General features: G+C 39.6%; 2 protein-coding genes across 2 annotated transcripts; both read right to left on the bottom strand.

The window, feature by feature from the left end:
- Nucleotides 1-226: 226 nt before the first annotated feature.
- On the bottom strand, nt 227-9248 carry ubap1lb (ubiquitin associated protein 1-like b). Its single transcript, XM_059351306.1, has 5 exons — nt 9124-9248; nt 7412-7978; nt 4651-4860; nt 502-603; nt 227-361 (listed from the first exon to the last, which is right to left on the bottom strand). The coding sequence occupies exons 1-5, from the start codon at nt 9226-9228 to the stop codon at nt 227-229; spliced, it is 1119 nt and encodes a 372-aa protein (XP_059207289.1). The 5' UTR covers nt 9229-9248.
- Nucleotides 9249-13118: 3870 nt separating this feature from the next.
- Nucleotides 13119-22830, bottom strand: pdcd7 (programmed cell death 7). The gene is made up of 5 exons (XM_059351230.1): nt 21688-22830; nt 19208-19346; nt 17326-17556; nt 17118-17205; nt 13119-13680 (listed from the first exon to the last, which is right to left on the bottom strand). The coding sequence occupies exons 1-5, from the start codon at nt 22699-22701 to the stop codon at nt 13548-13550; spliced, it is 1605 nt and encodes a 534-aa protein (XP_059207213.1). The 5' UTR covers nt 22702-22830; the 3' UTR covers nt 13119-13547.
- Nucleotides 22831-23731: the final 901 nt, after the last annotated feature.

Here is a 23731-nt window from a genome sequence, read left to right as displayed (position 1 = left end):
GTAAAGCCAGAGCACAGAAATAGAAACCTGCAAATAGCATTCCTGCTTTCACATTATGGAAAAACAATGCCTTTGTAGATTTTAATACGTCTTTAATAAATCTGTCACAGTAACAACAACTACTACTGTTACACTGATGATTTTTCCTGGGTGAAGGCCACGTCCATCTTCAGCTATATAATAAGTGTGTGTGTGTGTGTGTGTGTGTGTGTGTCTTGATCTGCAATCATGCCACTCGCATCATCAGCTCCTCCAGCGCCCGTTCCCTGTGGTTTTCATGAACCAGCAGCACTTCTTTGATGGCGTTCTGCTGGAAGCCCATCTCATTGAACTGACTCAGAAGATGAAGGAACTCCTTTGCCTTATAAGGAAAGACATCATTGTTATTCATCATTTAAAAAAAAAACCCAAACACTTAAAGAACAAAATTGGCAAACTAACAAAGCAAGAGTGTACAGTCTTGCGATCTTTAAGAAGATGATAGACTGATACATGTCTTACCTTTGTTTCACAGTTTTGAAACATCTCTAGAGCCTCTTCTACCAGGGCCATGTCATAACCCAACTGACACAGATGGTCACATGCCACCAGGTAACTCAGGATCTGCAAATACACACACATTTTGCAGCATCGGGTTACAAAAGGTTACTAGTCCCTGGTAAATCTTCCTGCGGTTGAAAAGTAAGACCTCAGACCCTTGATGGAGCGATGAGCCTTTAGCTGTGTTTCGACTAGAGGGAAGAGTGGCAAGTCTCAAAAATCTGCTCACTCTGCGTGTCTCCACTACAAGTTAGCCCCCAGAGAGATTTAGAGACTCTGGAGGTGACGTATGGTTTTCGCCGTCACTAACTTTGCACAATGTCAGCAGCTGAAAGCAGCATGGCTAATTATGCACAGTCTCTGCTGCTGATCATAAATATAGTGATTGTGAATTAACGGCATCACTAACTGTGCACAGAGTGTCCGGTGCTTGTTGTAAACAAACAGAGATCGCTAAGTGAACACCTCTTGCAGCAGCAGCACATACACACTGTACTGCTACAGAGCTAACTGTAGCTAACTGCCGCTAACGGCTCTCCTCCGGCTCGTTAAGAAGAGTAAGGAGTCGCTGGATTTGTCTCCAGTCACTTTCTTGAAAAATAGTCCCTAACGGGGTCTGAAAAGTCGTAAAATTTGTGTGTACACAACAATAACGTGTTGTTGTTGTGTAGAGTACTACGTCACATCCTGCTTAGCGATCTATCCAATCAGTGACCAGGCTGTTTTCAGGGGAGAAAAAAGACCCTGCTCTTCTACAGGGACTAAAAAAGTCCCAACAAAAGCCGGCTCCGGACTGCTCATATTCAAATTACGGGTGTTTCGGCGAGTGAGACCCGCCTCGTTCCGGGTATTGCCTGGTAGTGGAAACAGCCCTATTGTCACAAAGTACTGTGAATCATGGTATGGATTTGTGATGATAACCATGAGGCAGAGGGGACAGAACACAGCCAGACAACTGACTTCAGATGTACATGATGAGTTTAGGAGCCAAGCAGAGGCTGAATTAAAAAAAACTTGGACATCAGGGCAGTGAAATACAATCTGTGTGAGAGCAGTGTGACCTGACTGACCAGCATGAGGCAGTCATACGCTCATTAAGTCATTCGCTCTTAGCTCCTGATCAACTCCTTCGAATGTGTTTTACCAGCTGCCAGATCAGCTCCTGTTGACTGCCAGACACTGATGAGACTGATGGAATGCAGGCTTACACAGGCTGATCTGAAATCAGACTATAACCTTTGTAAAACCACAAAACATACCAGTGAGTCAGTTAAAGCACTACAGGTCAGTGCTACAGGATTCTCCATGTAACAGTTAAATTCAAAGCATGAATCTTTTTCAACTAATATTACTAAGTCAGCCAGCATGTCCATCCATGTACTGTGGCCTGTGCTTTACTCTGAGCAGACGAGAGGCGAGGTTATGGGAAAACACAGAGCAGGCTGTGGAAACTCTATGGTCTATTTTTACACTGGCTTAAAGTGGCTTAGTAAAGTCTTCTGCTATTAAAAAACAAACTGTAGAGGAAAATTGGCTGAGGCAGGAGTCGATCACAGACAAAAGCCAAGCTGCTCATCAGCTCCCACCCTTTTCATACACTGTGTCCCCTGTCTTGTATGAAAACATGTCAGTGTTTAGTCTTAGCCTCCTAAGACCATTGCATCATGTGAGATCTCCATTTCTGTTGGCTCTACATAATCGTCACTTTATTTCAGGAAATGAAGGGAAGATGTACCCGAGCACTGCAAAAAAGGTGTGTCTAAAACAAGATAAAAACACTAAATCTGAGGGAAATGATCTTGCTGCATGGACAGATAATTTCACTTGACAAGATTTCTTAAATTAAGATTATTAAATCTAGAAATAAGCATGTTGAACGCTTAAAATAAGAAATTTACTCTTAAAACAAGATAAATTAATGCTGCAAGCAGCGATGAACTGGCCCGAGCAGAGTGGACTGCAAATTATTTCTTTCTTACCAAAATAAAAAAAAAAACTTAAGATTTAGGAGTGTTAGATAATTTATCTTCTTTTAAGAGTTAATTTCGTATTTTAAACGTACAACATGCTTATTTCTAGATTTAACAATCTTAATTTAAGAAATCTTGTCGAAGGAAATTATCTGTCCATGCAGCAAGATCATTTCCCTCAGATTTAGTGTTTTTATCTTGTTTTTAGACACACCTTTTTTGCAGTGAGCCAATCAGAGACTGCCCCAAAGTTGACAACATAAACGACCAATCAGGAACTGCATTGTAGATCGTGATTTCAAAATACAGGCCGCTGCCTGCCAAACAGTTATGGGAAACTCCTGGAGGAACCAGCAGTGTCCCTCCAGGCTCGTGTGAGTACAGAAAAAGCTGCCATGACTGCAGTTTTTGCTGAAATAGGTGCAGTAACAAGCATTAAAATGAGCATGCACACACAGTCTGTAAGAGGCAGAGATGTTTTCACAGTTTAACCAGCTGGATTCGACATAGCATGTGTACTCCTAAAATGCTAACGTTTATCTATGGTGTTTATCCCTTGTAGCAATATTTTTATTCCTAGGTAGGTGAAGGCATGACCCACCATTCGCAGACTCTGCATTCACGAACCTAGGAATAAAAGCATATGGTACACAATGCTGCTAACAGACTACAACCCTGATTCCCCAAAGTTGGGATGTGATCATTTGAATACAGTCATTTGCTAATCCTTTGTGACATATATGCAAACTATATTAAAACTATACATAAATATATTAAATGCTCAACTGATAAACTTTTGTTTCTTTTTAAGTATCATTCAGAATTGGATGCAGTCTGTTTTTTTTATGGACAGTTTACACAATGTCCCAAGTGTTGGAACATCAGACTTTTCTGTGTACTGGATTCAATAATAGTGTTACTTTAATTTGACAGCTAAAACATTTGTAAGTTTGTATATGGCATGTTAAGTTATACAATTGCTTAATGTTAAGTTATTAATATATTTTAACCCCATGTTTCAATTAAGGATTAGCTAACATGCTGTGTTTTTTTAATCAGCCAGTATACTGTATATGAGAATATAATTTACACATATTGTTTCTTTATGTTATGTATTTATGTTTAAATTTGACAATTAGTCTGCTATTGGGCTCAAAAACCCAGTATGTATGAGTGTAATGCAGTATGTAGTAGGGGTGTGACGAGATCTCGTCTCGTTTAAAATCAGTCTCGCAAGATTTGTGAGCTATCCAAACTTTGTGACCTGTGGGGGCAGTAAAAGGAAAAGAAGAAGAGGAGGAGAAGGAGGGGAAGCAGCAAGCAGCCAGAATGGCAGGGGCCGGCGGCTTGTTAAGAACGAATCGAAGCGGCACAGTCCTCCTGCAGCAGTCTCTCCCAGCTGCAGAGCTGCAGTCTGCAAATTGCTAATAGGCTAACAGTTAGCTCTGTAGCAGTACAGTGTGTATGTGCTGCTGCTGCAGGAGGTGTTCACTTAGCGATCTCTGTTTGTTTACAACAAGTACCGGACACTGTTCACAGTTAGCAATGGCAGTTTATTCAAGATAGCTATGTTTAAGATCAGCGGAGACGCTGTGCATAATTAGCCATGCTGCTTTGTTTATGATCAGCTGCTGACATTGTGCACAGTTAGCGAAGGCGGCCACAGTTGCTTCTTCCGTGTTTAATCCGTCGCATATGTGATCACGGTCCAAACTGTCGCTAAGCGATTACGCGCCGATGGAAAAACATACGTCACCTCCAGAGTCTCTAAATCCCTCTGGGGGCCTTTTTGTAGTGGAGACACGCAGAGTGAGTGGACATTTGAGAGGGCATGGCCTGAGACTTTCCCGGTGGCCACTCTTCCCCCTAAAGGAAACACGGCTTATATTGTTTATTAAAAGCTCATGCTTACATCATGCATGTAAAGAGTTCTAATAAAACATTTCAAAATGCATGTGCAACTCGGTTAAATAAAAGTCTGTTGGTCCAGTCATATATTGTGTCATTGTAGTTTTCTTAAAATCTCGTCTCGTTCTCGTGAACCCAATATTGTGTCTCTTCTCGTCTCGTGAGCTGAGAGTATCGTCACACCACTAGCATGTAGCAGTCACAGCTCTTCCTGTATGTCACAGAGACTGACCTGATCTGGGGTCTGCCGGCCTGTCTTCTGCAGGGCGATGAAGGCAGTACGGAGGGGGTACCCCCGGGCAGTGATGGCCCCCAGCAGCTCCCTCTCCTCAGGGCTCAGAGCTGACAGGAGCTCTGCTGACGAGTCCAAAGTTGAACAGCGGAGACCCGGTGGGGATGAGGTTGTGGGGGAGATTGTGCAGGAGCCTGGGCTCAGAGACTTCTAGAAACAACAGAGTGCAGTGAGTGAATGTGTTTACAGCAGACAGGACACACAGAGCAGCTCTGACCTGAGATGCAATTTGCTGAGAAACACATTTTCAGAGAACTTCCACCTGCTAATCCTGATGAAGCTCTTCTATCCTGGCTGGATTTAAGGAGCAGACTTTACACAGTCTATTTTTAGAGTGCAGATCCCTGAAAATATTTTGGAAATGTGAACTGGAAAAAAGAGGGTTCAGATTGATTTACCCTTCCAGCTTACACAGTGCTGAAGTTCATGGGCAGAATTACAGACAGTTAAATACGTATGGCCAACTAGAATATAAATACAGTCAGACTAATTCTGCTGTGTTGGCCAATGAGGGAAAGCATAACAGCACAGTGAGCCCAGTATGTCCCTGGCTTATGTGTGGAGATTTATAGTAAGGCTCAGGAGAAGCTTTAAGCTGTATTCACCACAGTAAAGGGCTAACTATACCTCAGATTCCAGAGCATTAGCTTTCTCTAAGCCATACTATAACTAAAACATGAGCTCATACAGGCAAGACAGTGTAACATAGTGAGCGGTCAGGTGAGTGAAACAAGCTGACTGCAGATCAGCCAGGCAGAGCTGTGGATCACACAGCTCACTGCACAGGCTTTACTGCAGCAGGAAAGCAACTAAGTACATTTACACAAGTACAATTGTACTTGTACTTTACTTGAGTATTTTCACTTGTATGCCACTACAACTCAGAGGCAAATCTCGTACTCCTAAGTGTACAATATTTATTTGATCAGAATACAGCCCTACAAAGTCTAAACTGCAGTAACTACGCAAAGGGTAAAACAGAGAAAAACTGCTTTCAAGTTTTTTAACGTGTTTTAACTGGCCAGCCAAATTGGTTATGTGTAGATAAGTGATATGACACTTATTTCTACATGTATTGATGATGTCATTTTTATACTTGAAAATCATGATGATTTATTTGACCTTTGACCCCAAAAATGTAGTTACTGCACTCTGGTTTTGCATAGCTGTAAAAGGTTCTAATAGTGATGATAAACAGAGTGCAGATGTTGTTGTTTTCTTTCAGCTTTTATATTTAGTTTTCAGTAAATAAACATTTTCAAATTGATTTTGTTATAAGTGCATTTAAAAGTGTTTAACAACTCTATTCAAAGATGTGCGAATTTTAGACTTAACATTATAAAGAAATGTTATATTTTAGTCTTGTTATACTTTTACCTCACTTTTTTACTTCATCCCTATCTAGATAATAATTTCCCTTTCAAATAAACTTATAATTTATATTATGTTTATGTTTAAATTAGTATATATATATATATATATATATATATATATATATATATATATCCATGGATTTTGTGGTTTTTATATAATTATTTCTCTGAAATAAAGCAAAATTGAAATCTAAAACTTTGTCACAAGATAAAACAGACATCAAGGAGTTAATTTGTAGTTATAACTCAATTTTGACCAAAATGTAGTTACTGCAGTTAGGCTTTGTAGGGCAGAATAGTATTTCAACGATTTAATTATGATGTATTATTATTATCAATTCAGATAAATTATGATTGCCAGATGCAACATTAAAGTGGTGTTCACATTAATGCATCAATGATTATAATCTATACATTTTTCAGAAATTCTGCATCTTTACTTTTAGTGCTAAATATATTTTGATGCTAATCCTGTCTGGGCGTGTGTACAGAGGGCTGTGGATTTAAACACCCTCACTTTTCAAATCAAACTTCAACACATCCTGGAACTTAGTTATCTTCCTTCAAAAGTCACACTGCAAAAAGCCACCTCTCAAAAAGAAGGGGAAAAAAGTACAAAAATTACGTGTATTTTGCTTGAAAATAGCAAAATTACAGTATCTGCCAATGGAAGCCAAGACTTCCCAAAACAAGTAAAAATATCTAATCTTAACGAACCGAAAAATACCTTAGAATTAGTGTATTCTAACTAATAAAAAGTGATTTTTTAAAATTGTTTTTAAATGTTTCATGTTAAATGTTTAAATATCAAGTGTCAATTTACAGCTATGTGCCAATGTACTAGTTAATTACATACACACTACACAACAATACACACTTCTATTGTTTCATTGATAATAAAACAATTGATTCCATCTGGCTGCTTGTTCTAAGTATCTGAAGAGGTAAAATTATGTCAAAGTTATGATTTCTTAGTTATGCTTGAAATAAGAAATTATTACTTTGAAATAGCAGTTTTATACTTGTAAGTGTTGATGAAACAGCTTTGTAACTTTTGATATTCTAGTTTCAAGCATGTATTTACTCAGTATAGGTCATAAAATCTCAGTAACAAGCTGTAATATCTAATTTAGATAATTAAGGACCAAAACACAACAAGTGAAACAGTCTAACATAAAAGATGCTGACTAAGAAGAACTATGTTATCAGACAAAAAATAAGCTTTTTTTTTTTTGCAGTTTTTGCAAAGCAGTTTTTGCAGTGCAGACTGCTTTTTAAACTGATAACTGTGCATGAAGGCACAATACAACATGTTCCCTCTCTCTCACCATGTGACTTGTGTTGTGGTTGTTGGTGCTGGGGAGCCTGTCGACGGTGTTTGCTCTGGTGTTGGGGGTCCTGTGTGAAGCTGGGCTCTTGGATTGGCTGTCTGTGTGTGGATCATGTTGTTTGGACGAGTCCAGCACTGACAGGGAGCACTGTCGTAGGTTCTTCCTGCGTTGGTGTGGCAGGCTGCTGAGGCAGGCCGGAGGGTTCAGAAGGTCTGGGACGAAGGCTCTTCTCTGACCTCGTTGACACACAGCAGCAGGACGCTCCCTACCAGAGCAGGCTTTCTGTGCGCTACTCTCCCCATCATCCTCTGAGTCTGAGATGGCCAATTTAGTGCGCAGGACGGCGGGGTTGAGGCTGTGGGAGCGCTGTCGAGGATTGGGCTCCCAGAAGTCGGAGCAGTGTCGGCTGGCCAGGCGGCTCTGCTGTGGGCTGCTGAACATCATCCAGTATGGCGGACAAGTTGGCTGCAGTCCCGATGAAGAGGAGGAGAGCTGAGGGCGCTGCTGGCTGGTGACGCCACTCTGCAGCCCTGTTAGCACCCAGTTCTCCAGACTGAACTCATACTGTCACATGGAGAGACATCATGTTAGTGACAGAAACTACTACTCTGTGGCATTTCTTTTCCCTGGTCAGATATCAGTCTTTCAACATTCTTTGCTACAAGTGAAATATCTCCATGCCTGTTCATGATGAAAATAACCAACGTTATCACAACTGATCCTGAGGGGAACATCAATGATGGACAATTTCATCACAATCCAACCAACAGTTGTGACACATTCTCCCAGTACGGGGTCATCCCTATGTTCCCTGGGAACATAGGACCCTTTTTTAGAAAAACGGTCCTATGTTCCACGTTTTTCCCAAAAAGGGTCCTATGTTCCCCTGTAGCAATACATTCATAAATACATAGCATAGGACCCTTTTTGGGAAAAACAGGGGAATCGTTTTTCTGCAAAAGGGTCCTATGTTCCCCGCAATCTATCAATCTTTACGGTAGACTCTCAGCATGGCCAGCAGGCCTACCGTCACATGGCCCACCTTAGCTCAAGCAACACTAAACTTACATTTTCACAACAGCTACTTTCTGCTTACTTTGCAGTTCATTTTTGGGCTTTTTAAATAGGGTTAGGTTATGGCAGAAAAGGGTGGCAAAACAGAAAATTGTTTTGCCACGTGGACAGGCACTAGCTAGTCCTTATGTATATTTTCTAAAATCTCCCTGTGTGATTAACCCATATTGCTTGGATTAAAAAATAATAACTAAATAAAAACGTAGAAAAGAAGGGAAAAAGGGTCCTATGTTCCCCAGTCTCATACAAAGAGGGGAACATAGGATCCGGGGAACATAGACACGCTCCCTCTAGTACAGCTAAAAAAAATTAGCTGCACTTTGGGCCTAATGCTAGCATAGCATGTTACCATGCTGTTATTAACTGAAGCTGATCGAGATCTTTTCCTTTGACAGCAACTTTCGGTCAAACTTTAAATTTTTGGCCCATAAATCTGAGACTGAAAGTCTGGAGCCACATTACCAGCCTAAACTACAGCAACTACATGACACAGCTGGATGGACAGAACCTCAAACTGAGACACAAGCAAAACAGTTTGTGCTTTGGCCGATGCCACATGGAATGACAATTCAATGAATTTGTTGAACAGTGTGTGTGTGTGTGTGTGTGTGTGTGTGTGTGCAAGCCACACTAACCTCTGTATCCTGCAGTTTGGTGAGATAATCAGGGACAATAACCTGAATGTCTTCTTTGACTTCCTGTGGGGGACCCTGTGGCATCTTCAGAGGGACATCGTCCATGCTGCTTAGTGCACTGAGACACACACACACACACACACACACACACACACACACACAAAGAGATTGACTTTTCACTCATGTACCAGCACTCCAGTGGAGGCAGATGAACTACAGTGCATGTATAATTTATCTTCTTTGTCTGAAATTGTTTTTCAACTAATCCCTGATTTGTTGTCTGTTCATTTACAGAAGAGGTTGCCACACAATCTGCTTCTTCTCTGAACGCATATATTTACTTTTTAGATCCAGTGCGACTTCCACTAACATAGTGTCAAACTTTGAAACCCGGGACAGCTTCAGCACTCCGACCACAGATAGCGAAAGACGTTTATTCAACACTGAATTGTGGTCAAAAAGGTTTCTCCAGCAGTCCAGAGTGTATATGTTGATAAGAGACATTAAAACAATGCTGTCTAAATGTACCTACTGTTAACTTTCCCTCCATTCTCATCACCTCTCACCAGCCTGTGGAGGAGGAGCAAAGTTTTATTTTTCACTAAGTTTGTCCACTTAAAGCTGCATTACTGCCAAATATGTAATATTTGGATGTGATCTGGTAGTGAGTAAGCAACAGCAGCTAGTTAGAAAAAAAAACATGCATGTTATCAGTGTCCTGATGTTCAAAACTGTCCTATGTTCCCCTGTAGCAATACATACCGGGGAACATAGGAGGTTTTTTTTCTGCAAAAGGGTCCTATGCTCTCCACAATCTATCAATCTTTACGGTAGACTCTCAGCATGGCCAGCAGGCCTACCATCACATGGCCCACCTTAGCTCAAGCAGCCCAAAACTTAAATTTGCACAGCAGTTACTTTCTGGTTACTTGCAGTTCATTTTTTGCTTTTTAAATAGGGTTAGGGTTAGGACTATGGAATTTGGCAGTAATGGTGGAAATAGTAACAGACGGGGGAACATAGGACCCTTTTTGGGAAAAAGCGGGGGAAAAAGGTCCCTAGCTAAATCACATGTTTCCTCAGCTCTGCCCTGCTATATTAAGGAAGAGTGTTTTTGTGCATCATATAAGTAAGTAAACCATAAGCAGTGATGGGATGTGAACCACAAAAAAGTTTTGATATGATGCAGTACTCTGCTTATCTACCCAGTATACAACTTGTCTCTGCATTGGCAGACTCCAACATTAAAATGCTCCTACATGTAAACATTAGTGTAATATATTATTCTGTACCAAAACACTGGAAGGAGCCTTTCTGCATCAGCACTTTTACACAGTGCTACTTTAAATGTTACTGATCATACTTCTGTACTTAAGGAACATTTTCAATTCAGTATTTTTACTTGTAACAGGCTACTGTAGACAGACCTGAGCCCTTCACTGACTATAAGACGTATGTGTCCACTGTTAAAAATGTCTGTACATTTTACGGTGAAAAACTGCTAAACCATGACAGTAAAAGGCCGTAAAATGATAAATGGGTTAATTCAGTTTCAGTAACAATGAAACACCGTTTCCATTTTTTTTTTTTACATTTTTATTAAAAAAAATACATTACTCCACTGTAAAATACTCTGGCACTGTGTTTGTGACAAAATTCTACTGTGATATATATACAAGCCATCATTTTTGCATTTATTTTTGTAAAAATACCTTTTCTCACTGTTAAATGTACTAAACATCATATCTCTAACATAATACACTATAATATTTAATGGTTAAATCTTTAATTCATGCAGCATTCATAAAGTATTTTCTTGTCAATTATATGGCAGAACAGCGTTTCCTTTGATGGATAAAATGTAAAAATTAAAAATGTTTTATTTTTTACGGTGAAATATGGAATAAAATGGCAATCTTAAACAGGAAATCAACAGTGCTAATATAATTTTACCGTAATATTACAAAAAGTTGCACCGTATTTATTACGGTAAAGTTCTGGCAACCACAGCTGCTGTTTTTTACCGTAAAAACAACAGGTTTTTACAGTGTGATAAGGTAAATCTGCTCAGTGTCCTGCAGCGTCCCTGCTGTCCTCTGAAAGCTAATCAGATGTTTCCTACAGTAACACCAAAACAACAACAAGCCAGATGGTCCAGGACTTAACAACAGCAGAGAAGACAGATGCTCGCTAAGCTCATTGTGTTGTCTCTGACGTTAAACAGAAACATGCTTCTCCTCTGTGCTCATTTATATTCTGTACATTCTGAAGTAAACAAAAAGGAAGTAGGCATGTACAACAAGATGAACAAATACTTTAGTTGTAACTGAAGAAACCCTTCCATATTGTGCATTTAAATAGTGAATACCTCAAATGGTGAATGAAGACCAGAGGCTGCAGAATCAGTTACTTTTTAAAAAAATCAATTCTTTAAACTAAACTTAAAAACGGTTTCACTGTTTTGTGTGTGTTTTGGCTGTTATCTAGTGTCAATGTATATGGATAATATTCCATTTTATTCACTGGATCTGACCAACACTGCAAAAACCAACTGACAAAAATGAGAAAGAAATAACTAGAATTAAGCAAATACATGCTTGAAACAAGTAAAATTATCTGCCAGTGCAGTAAGTACATTTTTCTTTGCAAGAATTCATTAAGTAAGTAAAAATATCCAGGCACTGTAAAAACCAATGATGTCTTAAAAATAAGTCCAAAAATACTTATTTCGAGCAATTGTGTCTTGAAAAGCCCAAATGTATTAACATTAAAAATAAGCCAGCAATAGTTGAAACAACCACGTTTTTATCTCATTTCAGTATCTGTGGGTAAATACTGGTGGGTTGAAAATGCTTTTGAAATAACATTTAAACTACATGCAACTAAAACTCTCTATTGGAGTCAATATTGTAGGTAAAAACTCACCATATTCAACAGTTGAATAGATTGAAAAGCATGAAAAAGCTCACAATGTCAATCCTGAAAAGAAGTCTTTACACAAGACTGAAATCGCTTTCTAGAGGTTTTCACTTGTTTTTGTTACAAAAAGACACGTTCTTAAAATAAGCACATAAAGCTATGGCCAGTGGGTAAATTATACTCAAAACAAGATAATTAAGATACAATTGCTAGATATAAGAAAATAGTTGGTGCTGACTTGATTTTCCTTTGTAAAGCACATTATACACTGTTTTAACATAAGATGTGTTTATTACCACATTCAGACACTTCATCAACTATCAGGCAGAAAAGCTTTCATCAATAAATAGCATTTCACCAGTTATATTCATTCAGATAACATTTGATTAACCACTGGAGTTACAGTAAATTGTAGAATTGTTCTGCCTGTTAAACCATATGTGAATGTTCTAATCATGTCAGCTTACCTGCGTTGTCTTGGAGCTGTTGTCAGACTGTCAGTGTTCTCTCAGGTGTTTGTGAAGCTCAGACTCACACTGCAGGTTAAATCTAATCCACTGACTCACAGCACATCAGCTGATTTTCTGTCCACACACTTAGTGGACACAGGAAGTCAACAAAGCACAGTCCTGACGTCACACAGCTTTGTGCCACAGTAAACACAGACATGATGTCCACCTTAATGGATTAAATCATTCATTATGTGTAACTGGGCTGGAGTCGTATCACACTGTCACACTCTCTTATTCACACGTGGCAACAGGGTGAATTTTCACTCAATAATTAATCCAATACTAACCTTATAATTAATAATACATTAATAAATCATATATAGATCCAAAGCAGACCGTGGTAAGTGCAATTACTGCTTATATTTATTTCTATATAAATTGAAATCTAAAACTTTATCATAAGATAAAACAGACATTAAGGGGTTCATTTTTAGTTATAACTCTTTCTTTTTTTTTTTTTTTACCAAAAACATAGTTACTGCAGTTAGGCTTTGTAGGGCAGCATATGCATTACATTTCATCACACACACACACACCTCACCACTGACATACTGATACACAAACTTGAGTTCCCATGTATTATTTTTATTAGATAAATAAATATTTGTTACTTATCATTGAATAAACGTGTGGTCTCCCTTGATTTGCCTTGAGCTATGAGCCGGTTCATGGGACCGACAAATTTTCTTCAGACATTTTAATAATTATGTGCTAAATCCTTGCACACTCTAAACTTAAAAAATGAATAGGTGCAAAAGCACAATGTTTGTTACAGATTATAGACTGAAAGAACTTCACAAACAGTGCTGAGCTGCATTTCAAATGGATCTTTAGGTTCACACAAAAACGGTTGTATGTGGGCATCATAGTATTAACATGTTATTTACATGTGTTGGTCAGTTGGGTTGATACTAACAGTCTTTCCATAGACTCCTGCAGGGGGTCTGGATTCAGGCACTTGGTGACAGGACATACAGTGAGTCAGAGGCTGTCTCACTCAGTGTCAGCATTGTGCAAAGCCGAGGCCCAGGCCTGGTCTGATGGGGCGTCGGGCAGGATCCAGCTTTGAGGAACTGGAGAACCATCAGAATGATCTGCTGGAACCAAAAAAGCATCCCACTCTCTCCTGAAAAAAAAAAACACATTACAGTCTAAACAAGGTATTCGGTCACATCAATAGCAGTGTGATGGCAGGGGACATGCATGGGCCTGAATCCTCAGTTTAATTTCAGCTTCCTCCTATTGTTTATGCTACTCACTGACAGGTCAGCCCTCATTCCAAAAGGAGCTCAAATTGAATTTGTAGTTTTTACAAAGAACTATGGATACGGTCCCAAATGGATCCCTGGAACCATTGAGAGCTGCATGAGTCCACTGTCATACACTGTTGTCACTGAGAATGGACAGGTTTTGAAGAGACATGTTGACCAGATCATGTAGAGGGAGCTAAGCAGACTTCCTGAATTAGATACCAGTACACCCCAGGTTGTGATGAACCCACTAACTGTGGTGCCAGAGCATATACCATCCCCTGCATCTGTCTGTCCAACAACTCCTGTGAAGAACCCTGAGAGTGGTCCACCTAAGCTGGAGAGTGAACCTAGTCCTGTAGTGCAGGAACCACAAACGCCAAGCTTGAAACGCTTCCTCCAGACTATTATAGACCCTAAATGCATGTCTAACAGACTGAGAAATGTATTAGTTAATTTATTTTAGTTGCTAAAATTCTAAGCCGGAAGTAAAAGCTAAGTTGTAAAACTAAAGAAAAAAAATACACTGTCTGATATTATAATTTTGAGGAACTAAGATTTAAGTTATGGAACACATGTATAATCTAATTCAGTGGTTCCCAACCTTTTTCTTGAGGGACCCACATTTTTACCATTGTAAACTTTGGCGACCCCCTCACTGTGTTATGGGACAGTGGTACAGTCTTACATTTGAGAGCCACCTTCAGTCCACATAGTATCTCAGCCATTTTAATGCAAGCAGGTTTAATCAGTGTCCCCAATGTTGTGTGGCTTTTTGGCTGGCGCAATAAGAAGAGAGCACTCAAAAGACGCAACTGTTAACTGCTTCTGGTCGCTTCCAGCTTTTTTAAAACTGTCCATAATGTTTTTGCCCTTATTCTCGCAAAATAGCCTATATTTTTAAACTTTTCTGTAGGGATTTTTTTTATTTAAATAAATAAATAAACATTTAATGTAGCCCTTATTTAGTTCTTTTTGTCACTATATTTAAACACATTAGATTTATTACACCCCTTAAAATCAAGAGAGCTTCGCGACCCCCCGTGGATCTTTGGCGCCCCCCTGGGGGGGTCTGGCCCCCTTGGTTGGGAATCACTGATCTAATTTACTTGTTTTCATGATGTCTTATATTCTCTTTCAGTGAAGCAATGGCTGCAGACCTGAGAGGGGAGGGATGTAATATCCTGAGATTGTGATTTGGTATTACCCTAGAGGGGAGCTCTTAGTTATAAAGTGTGTGTTACCTGGCAGGAAGTTACCTGTCAGGATACGTAGATGCCCCCTGGTGGCATATGGTGTAATGTCTATGCTGCCAAATGTTTGAGTAAAGCTACAAGAAACTACTCCTGAAGCCCTGTGTCCTCCTTAACAAATTCTGATCCACAATGTTATAACAGGAAATGATCAAAGTCCAATGTAAACACCCAATGTAAACACTGCAATGTCGTAAACAAGTACAGCACAATAACTACTACAATGATTTACCACCTGTGTAATGTACAATCGACCCTCATGGTTAATAATGAACCTACTACCACCTCAGTGTTGGCACAGAACAACTGCCATGGACAACTGATGGGAGAAAATTATGCAAGTATATACAATTTGATTGAGAAGGACATGTTCCCCACACATACTGACTGAACTAGCATACAGGAGTCCATCACGACGCAACTTGCTTAGATATTTTTGGGGACACCCAGCAATACACAAAACAATATGCTTTGTTTGTGTTTAAGGGCCATGGGCTTTTAAAATGTGAAAACAAAAATGTCTTTTCTTATTCTAGATGTCTTTTTTACCTGTGTATCTCTTTATACATACACAGGTATGTAAGAAAACATAAGGATTGACCAATTATATTATAGATGGTCAAGTTGGCGGGTTTCTTCTATCCCTAATGAACACACTCTGTTAGACACTAAAGGTTATAATGTGAGTGAGAGTGGTATCTGTGCAGGGTACATTTTCCCACCTTTTCTGTATGTAAACGTTTACTTATCCATGCATTAATAGGCCATCTCTGCACCAAGGTTATAATAGTTTTGGATTTTTCATTAGTTTTAATTTCATTGTAAATTTTTGTTTTCAAGTTCAGTTACTTTGAATTAGTTTTTAGAGTGAGTTTGCTAGTTTTTAATTAGTTTTTATTTTTTGGAAAACGCTTAGTTTTAGTTTATTTTTTCAATAGTTTTAGTGTTAGTTTTAGATTTTTTGTAATGGGGTATTTTTTGGGTTTGAGATTCAAAAAGGTCACAATAAATGATTTATTTATTTCCTTTGTCTGATCCATCTCCGCCCCAATAAGTTTATTAAGTCATAAAACCAAATAGATGAATAGATTTCATATCAACCAAAAAGGTTTATGTATGAAAAAAGTTGACAAAGACGAAAACTAAGGACATTTTCACTATAATTTCAGTTAGTTTTGTAACCACACAATACAGTTTCAGTTAGTTATTGTTTTTTTAAAAACTGTCATTTTTAATTTTATTTCAGTTAACGAAAATGTTTTTTCAATTCTAGTTTACGTTATTTCATTAACTATAATAGCCTTGCCCTGCACAGTAAGTAACATAGATCCTACTGCATTGTTAACATGTCTTCTTACATATTTACCTCCTGTGCAGAAAAACACATGCGAGAGTGAAAGTTATCCAGCCTTACTTCCTGTGTGTTTATTAACACTCTTGATGAATAAGGGCCATCTTATACAGCCCTATCAGGACTTATGCACATTGTCATATTTTACATTTAGTGTTTTGAGGGAGTCGTATTTTTGATATACCTACATATTTAGAGTTGCACTTAATGAACAGTCACACAAACAAAAATCTGATAGACAGCTGAGGCTGAGATCATCATATGGAAATGATGAAACCAAATATCCAGATATTTTAATCCACTATTACTATGTGATAATGTATATTAACAAATTCAAAGTTAGCACATTATTATCGCATTAACTTTGACAGCCCTAATATGTATGCATACATCTACTTAGTGTCTGTCTCTTTTGTTCAGCTGTATGGTTTAGCTGCATGTCTGTTTCTGTGTAAGAACACTAAGAGAAACAAATAAACTGAGTCACATTATTTGTATGTGTTTACACACCTGGTCAATAAAGCTTACTATGATTCTAAATACAGAAAAAATGTGAAAATACATAAACTCAATAAATATATCACGTTCTATGTTGTGAATTAATCATGCGCATTTATTTATCCATGTAAGTGTTTCCTGTGTCTTGTTTAAGCTACCCTTTATATAAGGACTCCTTTGTGACAAACTGAAGATGAAAATAAAAATGAACCTGATTTGTAGTAAGGCGTGCAGAGAGTGCTCAGCCTGGGTGTAATATTCTCTGAAGGGCTGCAGGACAGAATTGGTAGGAAGCTCATCTGAGAAAAAAACAGAGAAAATTGATGAAATATTCCAAAAATATTTGAAGAAAAAAAAACACCAATGTATGCAATTTAATCATACTGTTGTAAAACAATGAACCAGGTGTGACTTGTTACCTCCAAACAACATGGCGTCCACCCTGTATTTCCTCTGGAGGTGTCTCTCCCTCTCCTTCCTTACTCGTTTCTCCTGCTCTCTCCTCCTCTCCTCCTCCTGCTCTCCTTCCAGCATCACCATCAGAGCTTTCTCCTCTGCTGAGTAAACTGTCGTCCTCTTCTTCATCACATTCCTCAGCTGCTCCAGTCTGCTGCTGAACGCCTCGTCACATTCAGGCTCAGTGACGATGCCTGCAACACACAGAGTTACAGGCTGTAGACTGTACTGTGTCCTGTTACAGGCTGTAGACTGTACTGTGTCCTGTTACAGGCTGTAGACTGTACTGTGTCCTGTTACAGGCTGTAGACTACACTGTGTCCTGTTACAGGCTGTAGACTGTACTGTGTCCTGTTACAGGCTGTAGACTGTACTGTGTCCTGTTACAGGCTGTAGACTGTACTGTGTCCTGTTACAGGCTGTAGACTATACTGTGTCCTGTTACAGGCTGTAGACTATACTGTGTCCTGTTACAGGCTGTAGACTGTACTGTGTCCTGTTACAGGCTGTAGACTGTACTGTGTCCTGTTACAGGCTGTAGACTATACTGTGTCCTGTTACAGGCTGTAGACTGTACTGTGTCCTGTTACAGGCTGTAGACTGTACTGTGTCCTGTTACAGGCTGTAGACTATACTGTGTCCTGTTACAGGCTGTAGACTGTACTGTGTCCTGTTACAGGCTGTAGACTGTACTGTGTCCTGTTACAGGCTGTAGACTGTACTGTGTCCTGTTACAGGCTGTAGACTATACTGTGTCCTGTTACAGGCTGTAGACTATACTGTGTCCTGTTACAGGCTGTAGACTGTACTGTGTCCTGTTACAGGCTGTAGACTGTACTGTGTCCTGTTACAGGCTGTAGACTGTACTGTGTCCTGTTACAGGCTGTAGACTACACTGTGTCCTGTTACAGGCTGTAGACTATACTGTGTCCTGTTACAGGCTGTAGACTGTACTGTGTCCTGTTACAGGCTGTAGACTGTACTGTGTCCTGTTACAGGCTGTAGACTGTACTGTGTCCTGTTACAGGCTGTAGACTACACTGTGTCCTGTTACAGGCTGTAGACTATACTGTGTCCTGTTACAGGCTGTAGACTGTACTGTGTCCTGTTACAGGCTGTAGACTGTACTGTGTCCTGTTACAGGCTGTAGACTGTACTGTGTCCTGTTACAGGCTGTAGACTACACTGTGTCCTGTTACAGGCTGTAGACTACACTGTGTCCTGTTACAGGCTGTAGACTGTACTGTGTCCTGTTACAGGCTGTAGACTATACTGTGTCCTGTTACAGGCTGTAGACTACACTGTGTCCTGTTACAGGCTGTAGACTGTACTGTGTCCTGTTACAGGCTGTAGACTGTACTGTGTCCTGTTACAGGCTGTAGACTACACTGTGTCCTGTTACAGGCTGTAGACTATACTGTGTCCTGTTACAGGCTGTAGACCAAGGGTCTCAAACTCAAATTACCCACTGGAGACAGTGTCAAAATGACAAAAAAAAACACATAAAAATTATTTAAAAAAGGCAAAATTATTTAAGTCCAAACAGTCCCACAGTCCAAAAACATGCACTTAGGTTTAATTGGTGACTCTATATGTCAGCCCTGTGATAGTCTGAGACCTGCCCAGGGTGTATCGCACCTCTCGCCCAATGTCAGCTGGGATCAGCTCCAGCCCCCCGCGACCCGAGTGCGGATTGGCGGTTAAGGATAATGAATGAATGAATGTAAGCTATGTGAGCTAAAGTCCCTGGCGAACTAAAATACCTTTATAACCTAGAGTCATGCCTATAAGTAACAAAAGGAATCATTTGATAGCTAATAAGGTGCATGGCTGAAGAACTCTCACCTTTCCTCAGTGCTGCCTCTTTTCTGAGTCTGCGCAGTTTCTCCAAAGATCTCAGGACATCCTGCATCCTCTTCACATCTGCCTGCTTCTTCCTCACCTCACAGAGAACAGAGTCTGCAGCCAGTTTCAGCTCCCGCTCCTGGAACACAAACATATGAAGATTAGGAAACCAGAGGAGAGTACCAACTCTGGGCAGAGGGATTCCAACCCAGTCGCTGTGAGGCAGCAGTGCTAGCCACTGCACACACACACAGACACAGACACACACTGCACACACACACAGACACACACACACACACACACACACACACACACACACACACACACACACACACAGACACAGACACACACACAGACACAGACACACACACACACACACGTACTTTCATACTGTAATCTGACTGTGATCAGAGTGAAACTAAAATCGACAATAATATTATAATGATGAAAATTATTATAGCAATGGTGATTATCTGGACAATTTAAATAATAATAATAATAATAATAATAATAATAATGGTGATCGTAATATAATAATTTAAAATATTCCATATAAACTCATTAAATTGGTCAACAAAGTAGTGTGCCGTGTGATGAAAGGGACTCCTCCCTTTGGAGCAAGATTACAATCGTTTTGGATTTTTCTTTAGTTTTAGTTTTCATTTCGTTGTGAATTTTTTTTTTCAAATTCAGTTTGTTTTAATTAGTTTTAAGAGTGAGTTTGCTAGTGTTAATTAGTTTTTATTTTTGGAAAATGCTTAGTTTTAGTTGAGTTTTTATTAGTTTTAGTTTTTTGTAATGGGGTACTTGTTGGGTGCGAGATTCAATAAGGTCACAATAAATGTTTCCTTTATTTCCTTTGTCTGATCCATCTCAGCCCCGATAAGTTTATTAAGTCATAAAACCAGATAGATGAAATAGATTTCATATCAACCAAAAAGGTTTACGTATGAAAAAAGTTGACAGAGATGGAAACGAAGGACATTTTCACTATAATTTTAGTTAGTTTTAGTTAGTTTTGTAACCACAAAATGCAGTTTCAGCTAGTTATCGGGTTTTTTTCAAACTCTCGTTTTTATTTTTATTTCAGTTAACGAAAATGTTTTTTCAATTCTAGTTTTCGTTATTTTGTTAGTTTTCGTTAACTATAATAACCTTGGTCTGGAGTCCTCTCTCTCCCTGAACACACTCCTAACTAGGCTGGGTCCTCCACTGGTAGGTCCCCTCTCCCGGCTCTGGGGATTCTGACAGTAGGGCCTCAAATCTCAAATAATTTCTAAGATTTTTGAGCAACTGCCCTCTCAACACCCTCCATTCATCCGCAGTACAACTCCTACTACCTCCACACCTTGCCCCATTATATGATTGTGTGAGTTTATTCTGTCATGCCCTTTTTGTTCTTTTTGTTTACACGCTGTAGCTAAAACAATTATTCACTTATTACATACAAGAATCCTCAGTTACTTATTTTTTTTCTGATTTGCACATTGTTTGTTTGTGTGGCCTATTGGGCCACAAATATAAAATGAGAAAACATCCTAGGAGGCAGACCGTATGTCTTGCTCTTCATTCATTATGATGCACAGTATTATTATCTATTGTACTGATATGTTGACATTTTCAATTGTGATGTGGATGTGATTTGATTTGACTTGATTGAGAATGTATTTGAACACAAAATAAAAGATGAACAATTAAAAACAAATGAACAACAATAAATACAAGACAACAACACAAAATGAAACAACAATAAGACTCAACACTTATTTGTGTTCAAAAGGAGTGGGAAGAAGCCAAAGCTTATTAAATCCCACCCCTTCTCCCTATGTTAATTTACTATATTCAGTTATATAACAACAATAATATTTATATATATGGGTCAGTGACAGATAAGGGTTGGCAAGATGTCAAATGGTGTAACCACAAAAAAATTATAAATATTGAAGACCTCATCCACCTACATTGTATTTAAGTGGACTTATACATATAATTACTTAATTCTAAAAAAAACATCAAGTTCTTTTTTTTTAGTATTTCTACATTTATACATTTCATCAATATTGAGCAGAACATATTCTAATAACAACCATTGTTTTTCTAAAGTTTTGACAAATTATGTAAAATTTGTTACATACCATAGTGTTGCAATGTAAACGTGGATTGTATTTTTTTCTCATTTTAGTTCACATTTATTTTCCTGTATATTATCAGATTTTTATGGGAAAAAATTACTGGTTACACCAACTGACACTGGGTTAGATCACTTCATTGACCCATATGTATGTATAACACATAGTATTGTAGTATATACACGTATTATTACCATTATTAACATACATAAGTTGTTATTAACTTACACACACATAAGTACACATACACCCATGTAGTGATGTGATACTTAATGCAATTATAACATTGGTTCCTGTTCTAATGTGCCTTCTTATAAAAATATTAATAAAATGAAAAAAACATGTATTTACCCTCTTCTTCTCCTCCACTTGGTGTATCTGCTGCATCCTCCATTTATCTATGGCAGCCTCTTTGTTGGCGCTGCGCTCCTCTCTCTGTCTCTCCTCCACCAGGAGCTCCTTCCTGGCTCTGTGTCTCCGGGCCCGGCGCTCAGCAACACGGCTCGTTTTACCTTTCCACCTATCTAAACACTCAGGATCACTGAGGACTTTGAGTTTGTCCTGCAGCTCTCTCTTCGCGTCTGAAGCCATTAAATAAGAGTCAAGCCACACACTCTCATTCTCCACGTTGTCCCGCAGAGTTTCACAGGACTGAGCCAGCTGGGAGACGAGCTGGGCTGCCCGGGTCAGAGCCTGTCTCAGGTCCGGAGCCTGTCTCAGGTCCGCAGCCTGTCTCGGGTCCGGATCAGAGCTCAGGGGCCCCTGTTTCTGCCTCTGGTGGCTCTTTAAAGGTGCGTCCATGCCTTGTAAGAACCGGCCGAGCCACTGCTGGTCCAGCCTCCTCTGGACGGCTGCTTCATCCTCAGGTGGTGCTGGTGCTCCCGGACCCTGGTTGTGGTCCCGACCCTGCGGAGGAAACAGCAGAGCTCCACTCTCACAGAAACTCTCATAGTGGTGTTTGTGAGTGGTGTCCAGGTCGCAGCGGGCTGTCTGAGGGAAGGGTCCGGGCGGCTGGGGGGTAGAACTGTATGTGATGATGGGAGCAGGGGGCGCCCCGGTAGGGAAGGGTCCGGGTCCGGACGGAGGACAGCCGAAAGGCGGCGGGGGGACGGAGGGGTCAAACCCATACGGAGGGGGGAAGCTAGGCCCTCCGAAACCCGCTCCTCCTGAAGGAAAGAACCCGTTCTGGTGGGCAGCATACCCTTGAGAAGGAGCCCACCGGGGAGCAGGGTGGTCCGGGTGGTTCGGCTCCGGAGCCGCGGGGCTCGGCGGGGGTCTGGTAGCGGGGTACGGGGGCTGATAGCCGCCATTGTAGACAAAAGGCTGCGGTGGTTCTGACACAGCGTGGTGATATATGTTGTCCATATCGTGTGCAGTAGGACACAAAATCTATAGAAAGGTTACGGAGCCTTTCAATAATTAAGTTATGCATCCATTCTCTCTGAAGCCTCAAGCAGCAGCCATCTTTCTTCTTCTTCTTTGTTTGTTTTTTTTTGGCGATTGACAAACAGCGTATATGGATGCATTACCGCCACCGAGTGGTCTGGGGTATAGAGCAGTGGATTAGCAGATTTTTTAAATTCTTGTTTTCCCTGAAACTTTATTAAAGCAACATGGTGCAATACAAGACAATACACCAAAAAAAACGCCGTCAGGGGGTTTCAACAATACAGAGGCAAGTTTTCATACAAAAACATTGTAAAGTGTACATACATTCAAAGTTTTTATAGCTTTCATGTTGGTAGATGTGTTAATAGACTTAATGTATTGTTTGGTTTCATTTTCAAAGACAAGAAAGAGAGGTTTTTGATTAACGTAACAACATTTATGGATAAGCTATTTCAAATAGCCTATTTGGCTAACTGTATCATGAGATTGATGATATAGTATTGTTTTATTTTGCAAAAGAAAGTCAGTGAAACCAAACAGCATATGTTCACAGCACAGGGACAAATGAGGTTCAACTTAAAAAAGAAATCAGGTTACAAATATCTTCAGGGTGTTTTTCACAGAAAGAGCAGTTTAAGTCCATATCTTTCTTAAATCGTTGTAAAAAAAACTTTAGATGGGTAAATTCTGTAAATTATAGTAGATTAGCAGAGAAATAAACAACTTATTCTTCCTTCCTTCAACTGGGCTCCCCTTTTCTATCAAAAAAATACTTTCAAGCCCCCCCGCCCCATTCTACCCCCTGGCGGCCTCCACACAACAAGCAAGAATGGCCTTGTCATATTTTTTCATATTTGTTTTTTGTATTTGTAATATTTGGAGTAGATTCATGATCTGATTTAGCTTTTACCAGCATTGGAGAACAATTAAATTATTTCAATTTAGCCTTGCCACGCAGTTTTCTCCTCTTATAGCTGCCTTCTGCATCTCTACCTTCATCCTTTCC

This window comes from Centropristis striata, chromosome 2 (assembly GCF_030273125.1).
Source record: "Centropristis striata isolate RG_2023a ecotype Rhode Island chromosome 2, C.striata_1.0, whole genome shotgun sequence".
Classification (NCBI taxonomy): Eukaryota; Metazoa; Chordata; class Actinopteri; order Perciformes; family Serranidae; genus Centropristis; species Centropristis striata.
Note: the sequence above shows the minus strand (reverse complement) of the source record. Positions and strands in the feature narration are given on the sequence as shown.